The following is a 26,092-nucleotide window of genomic DNA, read 5'->3' as shown; positions in this document are numbered from 1 at the left end:
AGAGATGGAAAACTGCTTAAATTTTTTGTACACCTGTCATGTTAAGGCCTCTTACTAGTCACATTGCTAAACTGACTGGGCATCCCTAGAGGCAGAAGTAACACCATAAATGAAAAAATTAGGGAGTACTGGCTTGGATGATTTGGTCATGTAAACTGTCATGACAATTCTGTGGGTAAGAGAGTCCAGCAGATCAAGACTGAAGGAAAAAGATAAAGCAGCTGACCCCCAGGAAGAAGTGGTGGGATGTTCTAAAAGAAGATGTGTAAGCATGTGGTGTGATAGAGGATATGGCATTGAAAGAGTACTTTAGAGGGAGAACTCTTGTAGAGCAGACTCCATTTGATAGGATTAATACAAGGAAGAAGAGACAGAGTCAGAACGACTCACTGAAGTTGCTGCAGATTCACAAAGGAAGGCCTTGGACCTAGTTAATGATATGGTGTGTTTATTACCTCAATAGAAGTTGCAGAGTTGAAAATATGCAAAATAGTTTAAAAAGCAATAGGATAAAATCTGCTCATTTACACTGAGAAATAGAGGAAGAGTAAACTTTTTTAGTATACTACTTATAAAGTATTAATTGCAACATATGTTTTGTATTCCGTGTGACTTTTAACAGGAGAGACCAAAGAGTGCCTTGGAACGCTTATACTCTGGAGACCACCAAAGATGCAAGATGAGTGCTGAGGAACAACTAGAAAGAATGAAGCGACATCAGAAGGCATTAGTTCGTGAACGCAAGAGAACTCTTAGCCAAGGAGAAAGACAGTCTGTTTCATCTCGGTCTTTCATCCGGCCCGTTTCTGCAGACATAGGCTCAGTATGTTAGACATGCCTTAGAAGGACTTAACTAAAAATATGATCTGTAGTTTTTCTAGGAAGCACTTTCACTTGAGTGCATGATACTTCCACTCTAAATATATCATAGTGTAATACCAGTTTCAAGAGTGTGAATAACAAATGGTCAGTTTTTGATAACAAATAGTTGCAGTCTGTGTAGCTGGTTGTGCAGGTAAGTTGGTGAGAGAACAATGTGGCAAGAAGAGACTAGCATATATTCAAATGACTTCAGAGACAGGGATTGTTTTTATTGATTGGAACTGTATTTAGAAAGCATAATGAAGTTTGTACACCTTTCAGATTGCTTATGACAGGATGGGCCTTTTAGAATGTTCTTACATAGTGTGTTTAAAATAAATCATTATAACTAGTTTAAGAGCTATATATGGCTATAGGAGACCAAGATTTTTTCCATGAGATGTTGACAAAATATAAATAAACTGATAATCAGTTTTAAAATCTAATCCTATTTAATGGAAGTTTATACAACAGTTAATGTGTTTTAATTATAAATTATTCTTTAAAGCTCAAATGTGGAATATTTTAATGGCGCTCAAAAGTTCAGTTGCTGAAGAAAGAGAATTTTTTAGTTTTTGTTACTGAGAATAAATGCTGTACTGAACAGAAGTTTTTTATTATACATTTTGGACACTAACCAAAGCAATTCTAATTGGTGAAGTTATCTGATCATGTTGTGGTGTCAAATAAAGGATGTATTGTAAATGTCACAGCCACTGTAATGCTAGCCTTCCTTTTCTAAAATTTATTTTTCTTTTGGTTCACTAGAGCCTTAGAACAATCACCTTATTTACCTAATTCATTGCACAAGATCTCTTGCTTTTAGAATTGTCACTCATAATACCTAATTCCTTCTTTTGTTTAAAAAAGTTTCTAATTATTTCAAAATAATTTCTAACTAGACTACTCAATTTTTACCAGGCTTAATTGCATTTTAGTAGCTATGTGTCTATTATTAGCACTTCTAAATCCCTTGATATTACTCAATTTTTAATTCCCATTTTTTAAGAATCCTTCAGAAACACTAATTTACAACCTAATTATCCTTGTTTACTTTATCAAATAAATATGGCTACATTTCTTGGAGACATTCATCCATTCTGGCCTGTATTTTGCAATCTCAAATTTGCAGAAAGATAATGTATAACATTTGGGAAATGTAAAATTTTGATATCACTGCCATTTTCATGTTTTAGTTAGCAAAACAAAACCTGAACTTTTAATGTACAACTCTAACATATATGCACTCTTCTAATTTAAACATTTCATAACACTCCTTTAATAATTTTAATGAATATTTTATGTACAAATTTGTGTGCCATCTTGTTTCTTGCTATAAGGAATTAAAATTATCTCTTTTAGCTGTTGATATGTTTCATAGAGATCTCTTCCTGTAACTAGAGGGCTCCAACACACAGAAGCATGTTTGATAGCACATTTGCTTGTTTGCAACCTTACAATTATTTAGCGGCCAAGATGGTAAACAGTTAAATGTGTAATTATTTAATTGCTGCACAGTATGTAACATTTTATTTTAAACATACATTGTATGTGTAACTCTAATTTTAATATAACACACTGATTTTTTTAAAAATTCATCACCTCTCAAGTGTAGAATGACATTTAAAATATTGAACATAGTACATGGATTTATTTGTTATATAAAATGCCTTTTTAATGTCTCAACATCAAAGCCAATAAACATATTGCTACATAATAATGGTTTGATGTTTTTCTTAACAATATAACAATATCTTGAAATTAATATTGTGTGAGTATAAAATATATTATGGCAATCAGGCCTGGTTGAATATGAGTAGAAGATTGCATCTTGAGCACTGTGAGTGTAAGAAAACATATTTTCCCCTTTGAATCCTAAAAAGAGATTTCTTAATTTTTTATGTGCGCTTTAACTGCCTTATCATTAATGTTTTGAATATATATAAAAACTACATATTTTTGAGTGATTATTGAGAGCTTGTGCATGAATAGGTTTAAATCAGATTTTTTTTAATATATATAACCTAGTGGAGTAAAAGTGGCTGTAAGCTTTAATCAAAGCCAGTCAAGAGTTACTGGAGGGAGATTTAAGAAAAGCAGATGTGTGAAACATATAGCAACATATTCTGCTTTCTACATCCTCAAATACTGGAGGAGTGCTTTTCTTTTTCAGAATATAAATACTGATTTGTGGATTGAGGGAGTATGATATTTTCAGTTTTCAGCTTTATGAGATAAAATTCCAGGGCTCCACTAATATGAATTGCCACCATGAGGTATTTGTGGCATTTGATGAGAACATAACTACATCCGTAATATCGTTTAGGCATATAAATTTGTATTAAGTTTTTATATATATATTCCTAACTGAGGAGGGGCATTCTGTCATAATTTCAACTTTGAACCCCCAAACATACTGCTTAATTCAAATCTGCCATGATTCTATGATAGATAAAAGTTTGCCTTATAAAGGCAATTATTCTTTTAGTAAGCTTTTATTGTGAGATTTTTATAATGATAACCAATAGATTGTAAATTTTGGTTGATCTTATAAGGAGAATAAACAATCTTTTTATTGAAGTTTTATGATTAAGATGGCTTTGAGGATATTGTAAATATTTCCAGGTCCATTGGAATTCAACATTAACATTATAATTTCAGTTAATGTATGAATCTGTGGAGTATTAGTAGTAATAATTACTGCTCACTTCTGAAGAGAGCTGCGTACAATCTAGTGTAATTTTCAGTCTGTTGTGTAAATGTCCACCCTTCAAAGCCATCCTATTTTATAAGATATGTATATATAATGTTTATTGCTCCGTATTCCATCATTCTCTAAGCTCACTGAAACCAAAACAGTCTGCCTATGATCCCCTTAATGTGTGTGCATGGAGCACTTACTTCTTATTAATGGGACTTACCCACAGTCATGACAAGATTACTTATTAGCGCTTAATACTGATCAACAGTTTTTTACAGCATACAAAAAGTAAAGTAAAATCTTATAGCATAGCTAAAAGTCAAAAGTAATATTAATAAGACTAGCAAACTTTTTTTGCATGACAGTCGTGTTTTTTGTGTGTCAGTTATTTAAGAGCATAATTTCATGGACTCTTTCAGCAAACTAATATTAGAGGCTATGGCCATAAAAATTTCTAGGAGATCTATTTGTTGGTATACACCATTAATTGTTTTGTATCTGTTACCAGTGGAAACGAGAACAAGAATTTGATTTGCAGTTACTTGAGAGAACAATACGTGGAGAAGAGAAAAATGAAAATGACAGGTTAAAAATTCAGCCTGTACCAGTGACAGAGATGGACCTGGAACCTCAAGATTATAACTTAGATATCAGCCGAGAGGTAATCCTAGTGGCATATTGTTCCATACAGTATGTCCAAAATTCTTTAGTCATTCAGGTTTTCTAAGTTTTAGGTAATTCTTCTCCTCCCAAATGCTTGTGTTTCAAGAACACAAAGTTCCATTTTAACAGATAATTTTATAAACAATGAAGAACTAGTATGGTGGCCTTGTGCTAAAAGTCTCTCACTTTCGGAGAACAGGATCATATGAATGGTTTGGCCTTATTAGATAGAAGATGTTAAATGTTCACTCTCTGCTGTAGAAAATATTTACAAAAGTTTTAGAAGAGAAAAAGCAAACAAATTATGTATTGCATATGCAGATTTCAGATTAAAGTTGAAAAGGTTAGACACTAAAGGCTAATTTCAAATAGGAAGTAGGGAAAGCAGTAGAAGAAAAAGCTAGCACAAGGAAGCTATCCAGCTGTGACTCATGGTTAATGTGAACTGACACAACACAATACGGGAGACGATTGAATATCTCTTTATACTGGTGAGAAAAGATAAATCTTGTCTTTACTAAAGGCTATATGAAAAGTATAAATCAGTGATATCGGTGCTGGATTTTGTCAGCAGCTTTCATAACTCAGTAAAGCATTTGTTTGAAATGCTATAGAACCATCTGGTGGCTCAGAGGCAGTATAACATAGTGTTGTGTGAAAAGGGAAATGAAAGAATCTGAAAGTATTTGTAATAGAATGCAGTGTTGTTGTCGCTGTGTCGGTCCTGGGATTTTAGAGAGTCAAAGTGGGTGAGGAAAATGATCGCTTTGTGATAAGAGTTCACCCACAGGTGATGTGGTGTATTTGTCTCTAATCATTTTCCTGTGTGCGTTCATTCAAGAGCATAGTGGTTGTCTCGTTTCACCCACATAGTTGCTATTGAGGCATTTAGTGTACAGAATGAGTTGACAAGTCTGTAAAGATCCTTAACAATGGCTTGAATTGCAGTACATTGCCTGTGGAATCAGGAAGTTGTTATACCTTGATACCTTCATATTAGAGTCTTTGTTGATAGAGTTCAGTTGATGATGGATCAGTACTTTAATCTTTGTGTGTATGCAATGAGGAGCACTCCACTCCAGTGGATTTTGGGAGTCGGGGAAGTGATGCCCTATTCTTACAAAGCTGCTCAGCTCTACCTTGGCCCATTGGAATCCTTCACAATACCCAGCTCCCCTTCTAAGAGCTTGGCTACACTCACACTTTACAGCGCTGCAACTGGGTTGTGAAAAAACACCCCCCTGAGCACTGCAAGATACAGCGCTGTAAAGCATCAGTGTAATCAGGGCAGCAGCGCTGGGAGCGCGGCTCCCAGCGCTGCACGCTACACCCGTAAGGGATGTGGTTTACATGCAGCGCTGGGAGAGCTCTCTCCCAGCGCTGCAGCTCTGACTACACTCACACTTCAAAGCGCTGCCGCGGCAGCGCTCTGAAATTCCAAATGTAGCCATACCCTTAAGTTGAACAGGAATGGAGAATTACTCCTGTAGACCCTGCAAGGTGGACTACAGTACAGCTCCCCTCATGCAGGTATTTGGAAATTGGCAGGACTGAGAGCATGTCTACACTATAAAATTAAGTCAATCTCACTTACATTGGCACACAGCCACTGCAGTAATTATATCGGTTGTACGTCTTTACTCTTCGCTCCTTGTGTCAGTGGTGTGTGTCCTCACCAGGAGCACTTGCACCAATTGAACTGTCAGTGTGGGGCTTTGTGGGATTACTTTTAAAAGCAAGCAACAGTCGATGTAAGCAACCTAGTGTCTAAACTGACACTGTGTCGACCTAACCACATCGACATTGATGCTACACCTCTTGTGGAGGTGGAGTTATTAAGTCAGTGTAGCGAGTGAGTTGTGTTGGTGGGAATAAAATTTTAGTGTAGACACTTACAGAGTTAGGTCGACATAAGCTGCCTTGAGTCGACCTAACTCTGTAGTGTAAACCAGAGCTTAGTGTGAACTAGAATACCAGGGATGGATGGAAAGCTGCAGAGCTGGAGGCTCATTTATGTTGACAGCGGCAGCAGCTGTGCCCTGTTTGGTCAGACCTTTTTTTTATGAATGATATTTCCCTTTAATTAATTATATGCATATCTGATCAGTTTTGTGGTAGATAACATAGTCTATGTATCTATGATACAAAGGTTATCATTTTTTAAAAAATGCAGGATCCAGTCTAGAAGTTCGAGGGAGTAGCTAATTCTCCATGCCCGTTAGATTCATGGCCCTTCTGATGAAATTCCTGCTAAAGGTGCCAGTTGTAATAGAGAGTGGGGTTCAGTCCTCCGCTTTATGCCACCTTTCTGCCTTCCCCTGCCTTCTGGGGTTGGCTCCGGGTACAAGTTAGAGCAGCCCAAAACTGCTCTGGTCCTCTACAGGGCAATTATGCTGGCAAGATTTCTGGAGTGCATTGGGTTCTAGCCTCATCCTCTAGCCCCTGGAGTGTTCCCTGTGCTGAGAGGGATATCATAAGAGGCTAGCATAGAGCCATCTGTGTTGGAGTTTTGCCAATTAAGAATCCCCCATGCCATGGGACTCCCCAGCTATCCCTTTAGGGCAAATCTGTGGTCACTTTGCATAGTAAAGTGGCACAAATTTAGTTCAGCAGAGATGAGGATCTAGATTAAGGGCTTCTTTTCCTTGTGACATCACCAGACCATATCCATGTCACCCTGGCCTCAGGCTCCCCCCCCCGCCCACTTTAAGAAAACTTGGTCACACAGTTCTGTCTCTTTGGCCAACTAACCTGCTGCTCACACTAAATAGACTTTTGCTTGATTGTTTTACACTATACACTATCTGGCCAGTCTGCTTGAGTTAGTGCAAAGTGACCAGATGAGCTGTTCTAGCCTCAGCAGAGATACTTAGCAGGATATCTGCTGAACTCAGAATTGAGTTGCCTTAAAAAGAAAGGAAGTCTGGTGTAAAAAGGGAAGTCTCAGAAGGCAGACCTCTATGGCTGATTGAGGTTGGAGGAATAGAACTTTGGGGGGGTACTCCATAAGAATATGACAAAAGGAAGGTTAGAGTCAGATATTTTGGTTCTAAAGTTATTTGAGTTCTGAATAATATGATTTCTATATTATGTTATTTGGGTTTGTGGTCGCTTCTAGTGTACACTTATACCAATAGCTAGGGGTGCCCACATGGGGAAAAATCAGGTCTTTCTCATAGGCCACTGAATTGGGTTGGATTTTAATGCAGTGACCTAAAGATGAAAGGCTTGGGATCTCTTTACTCAAAACTCTGAATCATACAGTCCTTCAGATAGGTTTTAACTGCAGATCCAAAGAAGAGAAGGAGTTCCACTCTTTTCTTCACCTTTCCTTTACTCTTACATTATTCATTTGTGTTCTTCACAAGCACTTTGTCATGTTTAATTAGTGTTGGCTACCAAAGTGCCCTTGTAAATTTGCTGCTCGCTGGCTGGTTCAATATCTTATGAATGTGTCTCATTCAGCTCTGAATTCTTCAAGCGGGAAATCCATCCAAGTTAAAATTGCTAGATGTATTGCCAGCTGTTTTGCAACTCCCTAATTAGAAGTTTTAATCTACATTATTATATTTGTATAATATGTGTAGTATTTAATCACACAGAGTGTATGTCTGTGTCACATTGCCTCTGTGGCAATTTTTGGGACTCTCGAGGTTTCAAATTATCATTTAAAAAAAAATACAAAACCTCCAAGCATTTCCTTCTTTGCTATTCATAAGGAAAGGTCATGAGTGCCCCAGCTTTGGCCTCCTCTCTCAACTTTTTTGTACAGCAGCCTTAAGCCAGACAATTCCACTCTGGGCTCTGCTGCCTGACAGAATGAGCTGCAGAAAGAACCTTTATTAACCCTGACTCCTCCCACAATCTCCTCCACCAATCACAGCTCCACCCCAATGACTTACCTCCCAAAAAGAGAGAAAAAGTAAGAAGAGAAAAAATTCTTAAAGTGCATTAGTTCAAGTTCAAAGGGAATGTTTAGAATCAGGGAAATACACAGGGCTGTAAAGACCCATATCACATTCCAGTCAATGTGCACATGCAATTCCCATTGGGTTAATATGTCTAGTGGAGAATCGCTATACCTTTGAGATTTTGAAGTCCTAGGTATCAGAAGTTACGGTCTCTCTCTTTTTCCATAGTTGTCAAAACCTGAAAAGGTGGCAATTCCAGAACGCTACGTTGACCTGGACCCTGAAGAACCTCTCAGTTCAGAAGAATTAGCTGCAAGACACCGTAATGCAGAAAAGATAAAGAATATTCTTACCAGGTCTAGGTCAGATTATTTTTATAATCTCTCCTTTCTTTTTAATCTCAAACAACTCTATACCACAGACTGTTTCAGATCCAGTGGTGATTATTAAACCAAGGTACAATGTATTATGTAACTTTTATGAAAAATATACAGCTGTAATATACATGATAAATACACTTAATACTCAGAGAGGGATATGTGTATCCAAATAATATAGGAGGAGGGATTATCTATAAAATTCCAAGCATGTCACTATGTGCGTCACTCTGAAGCCTTAAAATATCTGTACAAGAAGTCAGAAGTGATGGAAACAGCTACAAGCATGGCTGAAAGCTGTTTTGGTTCAGAATGTCATCAGAATCATATCTGGGTTTTGTGGTCTGTTACTGTCCAATTTTTAAATTCTTAGCTACTTTGACTTTACAAATTACATTTGTGCGGTGCTCAGCTATGGTAAGGCATGTATCTATATCATGCCAAGAGGTTCTCAAACTGTAGCAACCTGAGGACTCTCATTTTTATTTGAAATTTTTTGGGGACACCCAATCCCCTCTCCCCCCGGTTCAGCCTTTGCCCTGCCCCTTCTCCAAGGCCCCGCCCCCACTCACTCCATCCACCCTCCCTCCATCTCCCTAACTCTCACTTCCACTTTCACTGGGGTAGGGGGTTGGGGTGCAGGAGGGGCTACGAGCTGTGAGAGGGAGTTTGAGTGCAAGAGGGGGTGAAGGGTGTGAGCTCTGGGAGGGAGTTTGGGTCTGGGGTGCAGGCTCTGGGCTAGGGCAGAGGGTTGGGGTGCAGGAGTGGGTTTGGGGGGGAGGCTCTGGGAGATAGGAGTTTGGGTACACATCCCTCTGGGAGCTGCTCCTAGGAGGGGGAACCAGGGCCCCTCCACGTGCTGCCCCTGCCTGCAGACACTGCCCCCACAGCTCCCATTGGCCGCAGGGGGCTCAGGGACATATTGGCTGCTTCCGGGAGCAGCGCAGAGCTGGGGCAGGTAGGAAGCCTGCCTTTGCCCCGCTGCACTGCTGGACTTTTAGAGTGCAGGCAGCTCTGGGAGGGAGGTGGAGGAGTTGATCAGCAGACCTGGGGTATCCTCGGGAACCCCAGTTTGAGAAACACTGTCCTAGAGCATTGTGATATCAGAGGTACCTCAACCAATCACTACCCTTATTCTACTGCTAACTTGCATGCTACCATTTCATCGGTTGTATGAGGGAGATTGCACTGGTGGTAGATTAATTGGCCCGGTTGTTGCACATAAGTCTGTGCAAATAAATGCACAGACTTGCATAAATCTCAGAGCACAACCCCCCAGACACAAATCGACACAACTACCCACATAACACAACCAGTTTACACAATAACCCCATCACAGCAGCATGTACCTCTCACTCACCATCCACACAGCACAACTAGCACACACAAAAGTTCCAAAAACATATTATCATAGAGTATCAGGGTTGGAAGGGACCTCAGGAGGTCATCTAGTCCAACCCCCTGCTCAAAGCAGAACCAATCCCCAGACAGATTTTTGCCCCAGATCCCTAAACACCCCCTTCAAGGATTGAACTCACAACCCTGGGTTTAGCAGATCACTGCTCAAACCGCTGAGCTGTCCTTCCCCCCATCCTTCACTATAGAACACACACTTCATTTGCCATCTGCGCAAATCTCCTAGCTCAATCCCACCTAGACACAAATCAACATAACCACCCACACCGCAACACACCTAGGATACACAAGAGCACACATTCCTCATTCACCACCTACACAAATCCATACAACTCTCTCAGCAGAACACAATCCCCACACAACATAATCCACACACAGAATAACCCTGAACATCACTCTGTAGCCTGGAATATCCTCAGAGTCAGTGTGAAACTGTGAAAACAGCTATAAGCATGGTCAAGACCTATTTTTGTTCAGAGTATCACCAGGTTCAATCAACACTGGGATTTGTAGTCTGTTGTTCAATTCTTAGCCATTTTCATCTTTTATATACATGTGACTTTATCAATTAGAGCCGTGTAACAGCATGGGCTGTAGCTACTAGTGTCCTAATAATGGCTTTTACTTGTATGTCTGAGTGTTTAAAAGCATTAGTGAATCCTGACAAAATGTCTTTTAGGTAGATGTGGTAGGTAAACTGAGGCATCGAGAGATTGTGATTTGCCCAAAGGCAGAAAGTCCATGTCAGAGCTGGGGTTAGAACACCGTTTTCTATCCAGTATACTACCCCTTTTAGACACAGATTTTCAAAGAACTTGCTGACTTACTCATATTGATGCAGTTGAAACTTTCAGCATAAAGCGTTTATCATCAGCTCAAGTGCCTGCCATGTCGTTTATAATCTGTTTGAAGAGAGAGCACCTGTAGGTCACTAGGTTGTGCCTCTTTCTCTTAGCGCTAACAAGTGTCCTCACTAACTTCAAAGAAAAGCCAGTCATTTTTCATATTGCTTTCATGTAAACAAACCTGTTTTCAACAAAGGGCTTTAAGATGCATTTGACACTATGCATGAGTTATTGCAGAAGCTATAATGACTACATTATTTGTTTGTGGTATATACTGTAGTCACTACATTGTCAATGGATCTAAATCACTGTTTTGTAAAGCATTTTACAAAAGTCTGGAGTGCGATATCTGGGGTATGAAACTAAGCTTTGTTCTGTGCTGCACCATGGATTTTCTGTATGTTCGTAAATGTTAATGATGTTTTTTCACTTTCCCATTAGTAAGCACAACCTGCAGCCTGCTGTTGCTCAGGACAAACACAACTCAGTTGATTTAGATTCACAGCTGCAGGAGCAGGAACGCATCATTACCATATCATACGCTTTGGCTTCTGAAGCCTCTCAGCGGAGCAAGGAAGTAGCAGGTAATGCTCCATTATTTCCAAACTAATGGCAGTGATTAATGTGTTCTTATTCTTATTGCTACCTACTTTTAAGAGTCTATATGGTTATCTGCTGAACTGCACTGTATACAGATGTTGCCACTATGATACAATTCTATTGCCAGTCTTATTTAAAATTCGGAATCAAACAGCAGATACCAAATTCTACAGATACCAAACTAGAGAGGCTTGAGGATTGGCTTTGAAAATTTGGCCTGGTGTAAAAAGAAAAGGAAATATCTCTCTGGTTATGATTATGAAGCTGAAAGCCTGCTATTGTTATAGGTGGCACTGATACATCTAGCCCATCGTATTTGAGATTTTAATCCCATGACCTCGAAACTGTGACATAGCCATTACTGAGTAGCCTAAATTACAATACTTTGCCTTTTGAAGTGACAGAATAGCTTTCTACACTTATTTAAAACATTACTGTGAATGTAAAAAATGCAGAGAGAAGTTGTTTAAAGGGAAGCAAAGCACTGACATTTGTTTGGGACGTTGATCGATACTATCACTGCTGAACCTTGCCAAAGGACACAGCATTTGAAACTTTCAAGTAACCCATCAGATGCTTGTTAAACATCTTTGTATATTGCTAAAGAAAAGTAAATAAATCAGCTGAGCTGCGGCTAAACAAGAAAAACTCCAGGCCAGAAAAGCTGCTTTTTTTAAAAGAGAAATTAAAGGGGTTCAGTGACTGGGATAACAGAAAATCACCTGCAACTTTAACTATAATCACTATTGTGCCCTTAAAATGCTGAAGGAAGATATTGCAAAATTGACTCACTGTATGTTTGTCTCATGAACAAGTTTAGTGAGCAGACCGACCAGGCAAGGATCCTCTTTGCCTGGTGATGACAGTGGGTTCTTTATAGTGTGTTGAAAATGTGTTTTCTTTGTTGAAAATGGGAACTGCACTCTTGCTTTCATGACATTTGAAATATTTATTAACTTAGAAAATGTCAACAGAGCTGTATCAAATAGGACAGTGACCATGTTAATAGTTGTTGTTCCAAGTATTTGAATATTCGTTTGTAATTGCCACTGCCAACTCTTCCAGTGGAGAATTGGAATAATGGAAATAATTTCAACCCTGGGGGAAAAAACATGTTTCTCATCTGAAACAGTATGAATGACACTTGCCACCCAAGCACTAAAGACCACTGCATTTAAGATAGATGTTTTCAATAACTGGACATATAATGTTCATCCATAGAAACACACACAGTTTCCTTTTATTGAATGTGGCTGTGTATTCAAAGACCCAGTGGCAGCAAACCTTGAGGGGAGGCTGATTTATTTATTTTTTTTAGGGGGGAAATGATATTTAGGGGGTTATGTGTTTTGACTCTTTGGAGAGATTTTGTATGTAGTTTAAGAGGAAGCTATACGTTACATCGTATTTGCTTCAGGAAAGATGTCTTCGTGGCAACTGACTTGAAAGGATAGGATGATTCATTGAGGAGGAAAACAGCACCTGGATGCATGGCAATAAAAGGGCCATTCAATTAAAACAAACAAACAAAACACTAAAAAGTGAATACAAAGACCTAAAGTATCCATTTCCATGAAAGGGGGAAATTGCTCATAGGTTAGAAAGGATGTAGGAACTACGACACATTCTCCCCCCATCTGAGAAGAATGAGGGCTTGTGTGGAAGGGGGGAGACATTGTAAATGCACTAAATCATAAGATCGCTGGAGATCAAATACCTAGCCCACAAAAATAGCTGTCAGATTTTTATTATTACAGTTTAACTTCTTTTATATCAAACTGAAAAAGTAGGGCTTATGTGGGTGCCAAGAAAATTGTTAGAAATTCAGGAAAACAAAATTCCCACGAACATTTATTGTATATATTCCCTAGAACATCTTAAGTGCTGCCTGGAAAACTTATTTCAACTATTGATAGTCTTTCCTTTTATTCTCTTTCTCTTTTCTCTGTTCTGTTTTCTTTCTTTCTTTCTTTTACCATCTAAGGGCTCAATCCTGTAAGGAGAGCCACATAAGTTGATCCCTGCATCCACATGATGGGGACCAAAATGTTCCTCTTCTATAACAGATTGCTGTGGGTTCACCTTTCAGTAACTCTTAATCCAGAGCTAATGTTAATGAATTTTTAAAAAATAGCAGGAGTTAGTAAAAGTAATTACAATATATTCTTTCAGAATGAAAAAGAATTAGGTGTTTGAGCCTTCAGGAATTGATGATGTCTGATTGGATGTGACCAGTTAAAAAGAGCATCACAGGATTTTTTATTACTTCTTTGCACAGTTGGATATCTGTTCATGTTTGTTCTATTTTCTATGTTTATATTTAAGGGTGAGGTTTTCAAAGACTCTCGGTGCTGGCCTAATCTTGCTCCAGGGATGTCAATGGTAAAGTCCCCTGGGAACACAGTTAGGCCCATTCTGAGCACTTCTGAAAATGCTACCCTAAATGCCTAGATTTAGTATAAAGACTGCCTTGTGTAATTTTACTGTAAGGTTTGTTTCTGAAATTTTTCCAAGTTATGCTTTTAGTGATCATCTAGCATACTCTAGGATGCTTTAAAATAATAAATGGTAATATAAAATGTGAGCTGCTGATACCCACACAAGCCACAACCTTCAACAGGAAGGTTCCTGTACTCCTGAAAATGAATCTCTCGTCAATCTGTAAATCAAAGGGTCGAAATCTGAGAGATCAAGTATCAAAAAGCCACTTCTCATATAACCATTTGCACCCTTTCCCCTCCAAAATTGTAAAGGCAGAGCTTAGCATAGAAATCATTTGGGTCTTTAATATTATGCCAATAAATCAGGATTTTATGTCCTCTATTATAACACTATTTCTGTGCATTGTATATAGAAAAAGCCTTATATTTTAGTAATGAGCATACATTATACTCGGAGCATGCCTCAAGCTGAAGCCTTAAAAAGATATTTGACTTCTCACATAATTTATTACTTAAGCTATAAATTATATTTATTTTGTTGTAAACTATTTTTTCACCTTCCTATTTGCTGTACATCTGCTTACTTTCTGCCCATTTATACTAGTGTAACTTCAGTCAAGTTATGAAACTGGACTAACAAATACAGTGTCTGTGCTATCCTGGGATTTCAGATTTTGTGTACAGTTTGACTGGTGTAAATCAGTGTTTTTTGCCATGTTATTCCAGTGAGATTCATATTAATATGGGTTTTCCTTATTTTGTTTGTGTTTTGTGGAAATAAACCATTTCTGCTTTTAATGTTACTGAACGATACAGAAACAGGTGGATATATTGTTAAATAGTGTTTTCCATGTATCTAACTTAATTTTAACACCCCATTGCATTACTGATCTGGTGCAGTGTTTCCTTATTATGTAGTAGTTAGATAGTTAAGGTGGCTCTGTTGCAATATGTATGTTAAATTATGCTACCTAATTCCTGTGTGTGTGATCCCTTCTAGCTCACCAGTTGACCTACCCATCTAAAGCACTCTCACCTTCTGTACCACAGCCACCTCACTCCCCATTAAGCAATGGATTTCACTACACATTTGTCTAAACACCTTAAAAGTAAGAACTAACTGCTCTTGGAATGTCTAATTTGTCATTACAGCTTTGCTTTAACTTTGTCAAAAACTAACACTTTTTACTACAATAATGTAAAATTTATCCAAATTAATGCATGCATGCAGTTTTCAGTAATCAGAAGAATCTGTTCTCAGACAGCAAATATTGCTGCTTATGAACTAATACATAAGCTAGCAAAAGCCTTTAAGATGATTGCTGTTGGTTAAAAATAAGTAAAGGTTATTTTGATCATCTTAGTGTGGCAAAAGAAAAACTAAAATGTCAATGCTATTGGCAAAATTGGGGCCACATTTTCAGCAACAACTTCCCCTATTGAAAATGTGTGCATGTGTTTTCACCTGCAAAGTGGCACACACCTCTGTTGAGCACCATACCTGTAAAAACAGGAACCCTTGTAAACAGGCAGTTTGGGGTCTGCATGCAATTTTGTGGGGACAAACAGGTGCATTTTTGCAGAAACCAAAATTAAAGATTAGTTTGAGACAAGCTGGCCTTGTGTAATTAACCTTACAGTAGTTTGTTTGACTGATGCCATGCATTCAATGTTTTTCCATTAAATTATTAAACTAATGGAATGATGATGTTTTCCCTTCATTTAGTTTAGTTCTAAGCTGCAAGTATCGTGGGCACCATTTTTAAAAAGGACATTTATTGCAACACCATTAAAAATGAACATTTACTGCACATTTCAATGATATTTGCATTATTCCCTATACTTAAAATGGGAAAAACTTACCAATAGTTAAACATATCATAATACTGACAGTATCCCAATTTGGCACCCACTGTACCTCCAGAATTTACTATTAATTCATTATTGTCTTTCTGCTTTCAGATGGGCTAGTTTTCTCTCATACTATTGTATAAAAATACATGAAATAAATTTAGTAGTAAGTGTGACTGAACATCTTTTAAAAGAGTTAGTCTCTGACTACCATGGTTTTCGTTTTGGAGTACTTTTGATATCAGCACTTCTCAGAGTTAAGAAATCTGCATACTTAGATAAGCTCTAGAAAGGCCCAATACTGTGCACACATCAGTTTATGTCAATAGGAGTTCTGTTCAGAATGGCTGCAGTATTAGACCTCAAGATCGTAAAAGGTGACTTGCCTTCAGAAAAGCATATCACAAGTGATAGACCAGGGTTAGGCAACCTATGGTACACGTTCCAAAGCGACACACGAGCTGATTTTCAGTGACACTCACACTGCCTGGGTCCTGGTCACCGGTCTGCAGGCTCTGCATTTTAATTTAATTTTAAATGAAGCTTCTTAAACATTTAAAAAATCTTATTTACTTTACATACAACAATAGTTTAGTTATATATTATAGACTTATAGAAAGAGACCTTCTAAAAACGTTAAAATGTATGACTGTCACACAAAACCTTAAATTAGAGTGAATAAATGAAGACTCGGCACAGCACTTCTGAAAGGTTGCCGACTCCTGTGATAGACTGACAGCTGTAAAGTTGTTCTGACATCAGTCAGAGCAGCAGGGGAACGTGATAGAAGTGGACTAATGCCTGCCTAGTTCACTTTCTGATTTGGCCGGCCTGATTCCACCACCCTTGCTCAAACTGAATGGCACCCGACTCTTCTAGTAGTCCCATTTAAGTCAAAGAAGATTACGCATGGAGTGAGGTGTTTTTCCATGAGTAAGGAGTATCAGAATCTGGCCTTGAACTTTTCAAAAGAGTGCAAAAAATAAAGCACTGTCCCCAGATACCAACAGTGAACTCGTATTAGGGAACTACTCCAAAAACTTGCATCCAAAGTTCACTTTAAGGGAGAGCGTTAAGGAAAGAATCTAGTAATTTTAGCCATTACATTAGGGGCACAACGATTCTTCTAGATCAGTGGACATCTTCCAGAATTTCAATGGCATCGAGTAATAATTGGTCATACAATTTTAAATATCTATTAATTATGCATCCTATCTTACTGAGGACTGCAATACAAAATCATGTTTTTCTGAAAATGTGTACTGGTTGGCATCAGCATCCCCTACCGTATTTGACTGCATTTTGTTTTATTTCATACCAGCCAAAGCAGTAACTGAACATTGACATAAGATACAACCCAACAACCATCTGATGCCAGAGCATGGAAGAAAGAATGTCTTCATTACACCAGCTTCTCTGAAGATACTCATCAGCTGATCTCATAATTTTTCAAAAACAAATTCAGAGAATAATAGAGGGATTTTCTATGAAAAACAAATAAATTCAAATCATTTTAGTTTGGCATTGTTTTAGTTCAGATTTTTTATATAAATAAATGGCACTTTTAAGATACTCTATAAAATACTGATGTATTTTTAGAAACAGAATATATTTTAGATTTTTTTAATCAAGGGCTGAGTTCATTTTTTTTTTAAAACTGCTTACACAGACTTTACAAAATGTAAATCAAATAATCTTGGAAGCACATCATGGCATTTGGGTAAAGCTAACTCAAGTGAGAAGCTTACTGAGAATTTTCTTCTTTTTTGGCAAAATTGATCACTCTCGTGCCCTTTAAATAAGAAATAGCAAAGGACTCAGCTTGCATTTCTAAATGTTAGTAACCATCATGTTTGCACACAATGAACAAAATTATGGCACTCAGCTGCTAACTCCTGTACATTTTTTAATTCCATGTAGTTAATTTTCAAATATAAGTACCCAGTGTGTTGGCATTGACAATAGCACTGTCCGCATCAGTAACAAGAAGCTACAAAAATATTTTTTTCTTAAATTAAGAGGACTGGGAAGTAAAAGATATTTTAATTCTACTGTGTGAAGTAAGCAATAAAATGTTAATAGAATGTGTGATTTTACTAGTAAAAATATATATATATTTAATTGTTTTAATTAAAAAGCAATATGTGATGTATTGCATTATCCTGGAAACAACAGAAATAATGTACTGTGGCACTTGCTAATTTTGTATGTAAATTTAACTGGTGCTTAATTTCGCCAAAACTTTCAAGTCTGATGTTTTGCTTGGGTATAGGGTGAAGAGTTGGCCACTTACATATGAAGAAAATGAATTTAAATAAATTGCTGTTGCTTCTTTACTTGAAAAAAGTATGTGTACACTTTTAGTGTAAGGCATGCAAAAATCGCACAATACTGTGTAATTTTTGGTTGAGTCGAGTGCTAAGAGAGGAATGATTCACAAATACTGTGCTGTGTTTTGCGAGACTTTTAACTTCTGTTTCTTTGCTGCATTCAGATAATGGGTTTAAAAAGAAACTACATGGATTGAGCTTCACATTTGTTTAAAATGCATAAAATAAAAATTCATAATGTATTTTTACGATACTCAGAAGCTATTCTTAAGAAATATATTTAGAAAATGCTGTCTATTTTTCACTAACTCAATACTGCCAGTGTCAGCTTCATAACATTTTGCCAAAATAAAATTTTTATTTTTGCCTTTATAAAAAATGTTTGAAAAGCAATTAAATGAATATTTTGCAAGAAAATGTTAATTTAAATAAAATATAACAGTTTGGGGAAAATGATGTATGTACAGATTAAAATATTAACATAACACTTCTACTGCTTTTGTCTTGTCAGCTGTCCTGTTGATTGTTTTCAACATTGTTTTTAAAATCCCTGTTAATTACATTTTGTTTTCCCTGGTTCTGACCCAAGCCCATTACTGTCCATGGGAGTTTTTCCATTTATTTATATAGGAATTGAATCAGGCCTCCTGTGTACCAAGTGCTGAACTTAGGACAGCTCTTAAATACATACTTAAGTCCATCTCTGTTCAGGAAAGCACTTAAGTACAGGCTTTCCTGAATTGGAACCTAAATGTTGATCTTTCCTAGTTTACAGTTTTCTCAACTGCCAAATTCTTGACACTTGGTATAGTATGAAATTAAAGTAGCTAGAGTAATTTACATGTTCTGTGTGCAAAAAGTGCAACTCCCCATCTCTAATCCTGTAAACATCATGCGGTTGCTTGTGCAATGTATGGACACACATTAACCAATAAAATGTCTGGAAACCAACTGGAATTTACGACTTCTGTAATAGCAGGCGAGAGTCAATTTGTACTATGACAGTGCCTTCAAATGACATGGGTTTGATACAGACTACTGGAGGTTTTTAGTTCTTAACTTTCTTAAACTTGAACTACTTAATACAATGGAGTGAAGGGAACAAACAGTCAATAACTTTTTAAAAAAAGAAAATGGAGATATTTCTGTGGTTCAGTATTGACATTGTGAACTTCACAGAGTTTGTGACTATTTGACTTCAAATGTGTGAACAGGGAACACAAAGCTGACATGCTTATAAAACCCTTGTCCCATTTGTGGGGATATGCATGGCCTGAAAAGTAAAGGAACCCTCAGCCATAGGGATTTGTGATGTGTCATGGTTCTGTAAAAAAAAAAATGTTGTTGATGCAGAAGGGGGAAGTGTGTGGGCTATGCCGTGGGGAGGGGGTGCAGCCAGTGGGTTCATGAACTACAGTACTTCAACCCACTGACCAAAAATTCCACTTGTCTGTTGTCTTTTGGGTGGGTGTTGGGCAGGTGGAGAGAAGCACAACTGATTGTCATAGTAGTTGTGCAGGTGCTCTACAGGTTGTGATGAGACTATTCATATTCTCCTCCCCTGCCGTGTACATCATTCACACACAACCTGCCTACTTGAGCTTCATATGAGATGAAAGAATTTCACCCTTAACACACATACCATTAATGTTTTGAATAATAAACTGACCTTCTTGAAAACTTTTGGTCTGAGACAAATCAAGCAATTTATATGTCCATAATTAATCCCATATTTTGAAAAAAAATATCTCCAACTATGACACTTTTTTTCAAAGCCCTTATTTAAATATAGATATGCTAATGAGTTATCCGGTGACCACTCTGTATGGTGGTTTTCTTTTTTCAATTTCATTTTGCATTTATTCACCAAAACAGTCTTATCTATGTACTTATACAGCACCCATCACTAGCATCAAAGCTAGAAAATTATGATGTATTCACAGTGGTATCTTTTAATCAGACAATGTTCAATTTCAAGTCATAAAATAGTTGGAATAAAAAGGTTTTTTTTCATTTTGATTAACTAAAAATATTAGACAAATAGTATCTGTTTTTCTTTTGGAGGAACTAATTTGTAATTAATCTGTATAGTTTTTTAACTATAAACTGTATAGTTTCAGTGTTTTTTAATCTAAAAGCTCTTATCTTTCTTCCTTTCACCCATGTCTGTTTTTAGTTTGTTACATTATAGAGTGGTTGCCCTAATGACAGGTTAGCAATTCACAACACCCTCAGCCTTGTAATCCTCAGACCTGTCATTAGTCTCCATTTTTTTAAATTGAATGGGTGCTCCTTTTGTTTATTTTCCTTCCCGTTGCTCTAGTTTTGCATTTGTGTGCCAGGCTGCTAGGGAGTTTTGGTGATGACATTGTCCACACTGGGTTAACTACAGCTTTTCGAGAGAATGGAGAGTAATAGTGGTGATAAACACTAAAACTAATTTAATCCAGGACAGCCAGAAACACCCACAAGAAGCAAGCTGTATTGGAGAGATTTTTTTCACCCGTCATATTAGTTTAGTGGACTTTTTTCTAGAAAATCTGGTTTGTGTGCAGAATATTGTTATATATGGCTTTGCCGCCTACAAGTTCATAAAAATTTTACCAACCCTTTAGTGTTTAAAAAAATGACAAAGCCTGAGTAAAATTGATTTAAATGGCTGAAATCTGCTCAAGGATTGCTGTTTTGAATCTACATACAATATAATGCTTATGGGCATATTTTAGGTATTGCTTACAGCTTTATTTTCAACTCATGTTATTTACTTAGTTGATTTCTAAGTCTCAAAAATAAAAACAAAACAAAAAACAAACATGAGGTACGTTCTGAGGCTTCACGTCTCTGATTTATGTCTGTCTTTGGGTATTTTAAAGCATTTGCTTGTGTAGTAGATGTGTGGATTGCGTAGTTATAAAAAGAAAGAGACATGCAGAGGAAAGACATGAAAAATTGCTATATTTTTCCACACCTGGTAAACATTCCCATTGGTTAGTTGGCTGTATTCAAAAGGCTAAGATTTTTATTGCTATGCTAGCAAAAGCAACCTTTCTTCATAGTAGAACAGTACAAAGGAAAAGCACAAAATGTACACACATCACAGTGACTGGAATTCTGTTTGAACAACTGTATTGATTGGGTCTGACCCCTTTACACTTTTTTTCTATTATTTGAAAAGGTGCATCTAAGTGTAGCTGAATTGAACCAACTGAGATGAACTTTCCATGAAAACTTCTTGAGATACTGCTTTTAGTTCAAAGCTTTGGAATTTTAAAGGGCATTTTTAATATAAGCCTGTTGAGGTATTCTGTACCACAACCATACTTTGAATGTTAAACTACAGGTAACCCTAAGGAGAAAAACATAACATTGTGAAGCCTACCATAAATTATTGGATATGGCAGAAAACCTTTGGACTCTAGGTATGAAATAAATTAAAGATACAAAAATGTACCATGTAGAATCCTAGGAATTAAAAAATGTGTTATACTATTATTCATTTAGAGAACCATGAATGTACATGGTGCTTTACAGACCTATAGAAGGACAAACAACAAAACAACAACATTGGACGATAATTTCAGCTAAGGTGTAAAAACACTATTGGTGAGAACATGTTACAAAGAATTCTTGGAAAATGTGAGCTTGAAAGATGGAGTGGGGGGAGGGGATGGAAGGTCCTTGATGCCCTAAGAATGGAAGTCTTCTTCATGAGGTTGTGGGTATCCAAGGGGAGGTGTACTGAGTATGGGAGATGGGTGGAGCAGAAAAATAAGAGGATTTGGAGGGAAAAAGAGCAGAGATCTAGTTGCAAGCTAGTAAAAGGATTCAAGGAGAGGGAAGAAAAATGGCTCTAGTAGTTGGACTTCAATTAGCCTGGAGAGGGAAAGGAGAGAAAAGAGAGGCCTGGTAGGAGAAAGATAGTGATAAAGTTGAGATGACCAAGGTATGAAAAGCGTTTTTTATGGGAGTGGGGTATGGAGACAGAGGGAGGGGTAAGGTGGTGATAATGTGGAAATATTGAGGGACTTAGCAAGAATTGGAAGCAGAGAGAAGTCAATGATGTCACCAAAGTGATGAGCTGGGAATTACTGGAAGGTAGTGGGATGTAGGTGGTATCAGGAGAGGAGATGGATTAGCAGGGAAAATAATTTGTTTTGAAAATCTGGAGTTTCACAGGATAGAGGGGTATCAGAGTCAGAAATGTGAGACAGAGGAAAGGGATGCAAGGTGTGGGGATCCAATGAAGAATTTGGAGTTAATTTCACAGAGGGGGTAACTGATGCCATGGTAGCAGATGAGATTACCTTAAAAAGCACAGATGTGATAAAGAGAAAGACTAAGAACCAATCTCTGAGGGACAGAAACAGAAAAAACAAAGAGGAGACACTAATGAAGACACTGAAGGACCAGCCAGCAAGGTAGGAGAATCCAGTAGAGTACAATAGTTGTAGAAAATTAGTGTGTTTCCCATATTAAATGAGTTACAAGCTTAAATGATCCAGGACTCTGGGGAATTTGCAGAGGTGTGTTGAGAATTAGGATAATATATTTTCAAATCTGGACATTACTAATGAGGGGAGAGATTCCACAAAATCACACTTGGATTAATGCAAATATTTTAATATATCTAAACACTGACCTGTCATTACTTATTTGCATTATTAATAAGCCCCAATCAAGGAGATATGTATAGGACCTAGCACCGTTAACTACAAATTACATAAATATACAAACACAATAATGCCTATATTTTGCTGTGTGTGCAGGGGTTTGGGATTTTGTTGGGTTTTTTGTTTGTTTTTTTCCCCATGTCTGCCTCTAGATATAAACTTTGACAGCATAATTTGTCTATCTTTAGAGCTATGGCACAATTTTTTTAAAAACAAAAAGTCTTCCAAACCTTAGTGATAGGTCATATAGGATTAGACCTAATGAAATAAAGAAGTTGAATGTTCTAGTGAAAAGCATTTTTAGTTACCATTAGAGCTTTACTATTATGAAAACTAAATGAAAAGAAAGAGAATAATGTGGCATGATAACGGAAACTGCTGCCTGGTTCTGAATGAATATTTTGCCTGTATGGATTCCCTTTCTGATTGTTCAACTCTGCTAAATAGACAGATGGGTCAACTGCTTTTGATTTCCTCCCATACTATATATTGTCTGCAAGAATCACCTTTTGTCTCCGATTTGTAATTTGTAGATGGATTCCTTGCATTTTGCTCTTTGCCCAGTTAACAATTTGTATTATGTTAACCTTCCTACATCTTTGTGTTATAAGAATCAAAAAGTCCTGCAAAATTGCTCCAGAAGACTAACCATCAGGTAGGGTGTGCACTGCTTCTTCAGGTCTGAGGTGTGTCTGAAACTCGAAGGGGAAGAGAGCTTCCTACAGTTACAGTTTTACCGGACCAGGTACTAAGCCTAAAACTATGTAGACTGTAAATAAGCAATATTCGAGGAGTTCAGTAAAGAGTAAATTGCAAACCAAATGCCTGCTTTATTTGTCTTATATGGGATAGCAGTAGGTGCTTCAGCTCTTTAATACACTAAATAAAATCGAGCACATCACTTATGCAATGACTGCTTCTTCAGTTGTGTATCACTTGAAAATACATGAACTATTGCATTTTAAAGAAAAGTTGTTACTATGTATAGTTATAAGACCCATAATACTAGTTTTGTAGCGTTCATGAATAGCAGATCTCAGCCTTGTGCATATAAGTAACATAATGGTTTGAACCCCACATTTGTGTGAAAACCTAGGATAAATAGGATGAAAAGGAGCTATTCACGTTGTGGTCCCCTCTCCATTTCTGCATCGTATTATAGCCCCAAAACATTCTATACTTTATTTAACCTAGTTTGAGTTATTCCTAATGTGGAGAGTTGAAAACCACCTGATTACAAGACACTGTTTTCTGGTGTGACACTATCCTGGGAATGGCTAAAAGGAGTCAGTCTGCTAGTCAAGATTAGTAAATGGGAAAATCTCAAAACATAGGGAAGTTCCATTCAGATCAGCCCTGGAACATTTGACTTCTGATACATAACTTATTTGAGGTTTCTTTTCTGGCATCCACCACCTCTCATTCTTTTCTCTCCTTTTCCAACTATCTCCCACTGAGTGTGGAGATACCTTAAATGCCATCTTCAGAGTTGGATGGATTATATAGCAGGAACTGCTGGCCTTTAACATAGTCTCATATTGTACTTTTAACTCTCCCCTAGGAATAGAAGCATCAGGAACAGTGCTCCAGAGGAACACACTCTTTGGGTGATATTTCTCAAAGATTCAGGGAAAAAATGTAGTTAGTGTCACTTTTAAAACCCTGATGGCACTCTGTTCTGTCCCTTGACACCATGTCCCTTTCACTTTCCCCAGACAACTCACAGGAAACTGATGCAAATAACGATGCCATGCTTTGATTATCAGAGTGCACTGCCATTTATTCTCTTTGTCTCCTGCAGTTTATAAAGGCAGCTTCAGTGCATAATTTAATCTCTGTTCTGGGGACTGTAGTAATCCACAGAGATTTCCACCAAGCGTCAGTGCTGACATTGGAACATGTGCGTATCCTCTTTGATCTGAATTCCCCAACCACAGCTGTAGAAGGACTTCTAGCTTTGAAGCTGTCCTAAAAATTGTACTTTCAGGAATAAAGTTGCCAGGCTCCTCTTCAAGAAAATGGGGAATGTAAACTGCAAAGCAGTTGTGTAAAGCCAGAAAGCACCTTATGTATCATACTACTTGGCCCTAGAATTCCTTCACAGCTGAAGAGTGGGAGAAAAATGGATTCCTTTTTATTGGAACAGGGAAGTAGAGGGTACTAGTGATGTTGCTTTCTCACAAGGTGCTCCCCATCATACAAAGAAGTGAGGGGGGGTCATTCCAATGCTCTGCCTGTTCAGAGGGGTACCCCATCTCCCCAAGACTGTGTGCTAATGCTACCTACATACTGATACTGGTGAGGATTGCAAGTGTGCAGTAAGCAATTATACAGCCTGTATGCTTGTTCATTTGCTTTCTCTTAAAAGACAGACTTTTTTGACTCTATCAAGTTATAGCAGAAGACTGGGATCAAGCTTTCTGTCTCCTGATTTGGGCTTTCAAAATATACTGGCTTTGGTCTACCCTCATCATGAAGGTTGAATTTAAATGTTTGATTAGGCACCTGTGCATGACACAACTGAGACCTAAATTAGAAGTGCTAGTGATTTAGCATCTTCTTGAAGGACATCCGTCTCCATGTTACAATTTAAACTATTTGTATACAACTATTAGTGATGCTGTTCAGTAAAACATAGGACTACCTGCAACCCCCTTTTTAGTGTTGCACCCATCTCCAGCAAAAATGGGAATGCATGTACAGCCATGGGGAGATAACTTGGTTCTTGAGGCACTAGTTTGTGCCCATCTTTGAATGTAAATGCAATTCTGATGTAGAGACTATTTCACAATGTACGGTTGACATAGCAGAAACCAACTCTACAGAAAGGTTGTGTCCTTAGATATAAAGTTAATTTATTTACCTTTCACTATTCTACTAATATCTAAAACTAACAGAGCATCTTTCACAACAAAGTGCCTCTGGGTGGTTCTCAGCGGCTCTTTAACAGCACGCAGTGACACTGCACAACAGCCTAGGAGCTTCAAGTGTGCAAGGACCTGAACGCACTTTTCTTGATCCAGCAATACCATTAAGCATGTGCTAAGTCTCATGTAAGTCAATGGTGAAGTCTAATACCACTCCTGGGGCCTTTTTACATATCAATGCAGAGGGGAAAGGATCTTCCTGGAGCTCCCACAGCCTAGCAGGGAAGAATGCAATGAAGTACCTAGAACTACTCGCTTATCTGACATACTGAGATGTTGTTGTGCCAGTGGAGGAGCTGCAGGCAGATGTTAGCACCTGAGAGATTACATGGGTGGTGAAGGATAAGCCATAGTTGCTAACAGAAAATCTAGCAAGTGTCTTGCTGTACTACAATACTACCTGAGCAGCCATGAAATGAAGATTATGAAAGAAACCTGAGCCTACATCCTGGGAGAGAAGCCACAGTCAGTTAACATGCAACTATTCGCAGGATTAGGA

At 37.7% G+C, this 26,092-nt stretch overlaps 1 protein-coding gene across 3 annotated transcripts in view; it reads left to right on the top strand.

Annotated features, from left to right (window-relative positions):
* The window catches only part of PLEKHA7 (pleckstrin homology domain containing A7), a 289,322-nt gene extending 271,073 nt beyond the window's left edge, over positions 1-18,249 (top strand). For all 3 annotated transcript variants that reach the window (XM_030560483.1, XM_030560481.1, XM_030560480.1), the window contains 6 exons: positions 623-823; positions 4,071-4,223; positions 8,365-8,498; positions 11,216-11,358; positions 14,816-14,924; positions 16,988-18,249. In XM_030560483.1, coding sequence (XP_030416343.1) covers positions 623-823; positions 4,071-4,223; positions 8,365-8,498; positions 11,216-11,358; positions 14,816-14,913 — 729 coding nt within the window. In that variant the 3' untranslated portion in view covers positions 14,914-14,924; positions 16,988-18,249. The remainder of the gene's footprint in view (positions 1-622; positions 824-4,070; positions 4,224-8,364; positions 8,499-11,215; positions 11,359-14,815; positions 14,925-16,987) is intronic.
* Positions 18,250-26,092: the final 7,843 nt, after the last annotated feature.

This window comes from Gopherus evgoodei, chromosome 4, assembly GCF_007399415.2.
Source record: "Gopherus evgoodei ecotype Sinaloan lineage chromosome 4, rGopEvg1_v1.p, whole genome shotgun sequence".
In the NCBI taxonomy this organism is placed as follows: domain Eukaryota; kingdom Metazoa; phylum Chordata; order Testudines; family Testudinidae; genus Gopherus; species Gopherus evgoodei.
Note: the sequence above shows the minus strand (reverse complement) of the source record. Positions and strands in the feature narration are given on the sequence as shown.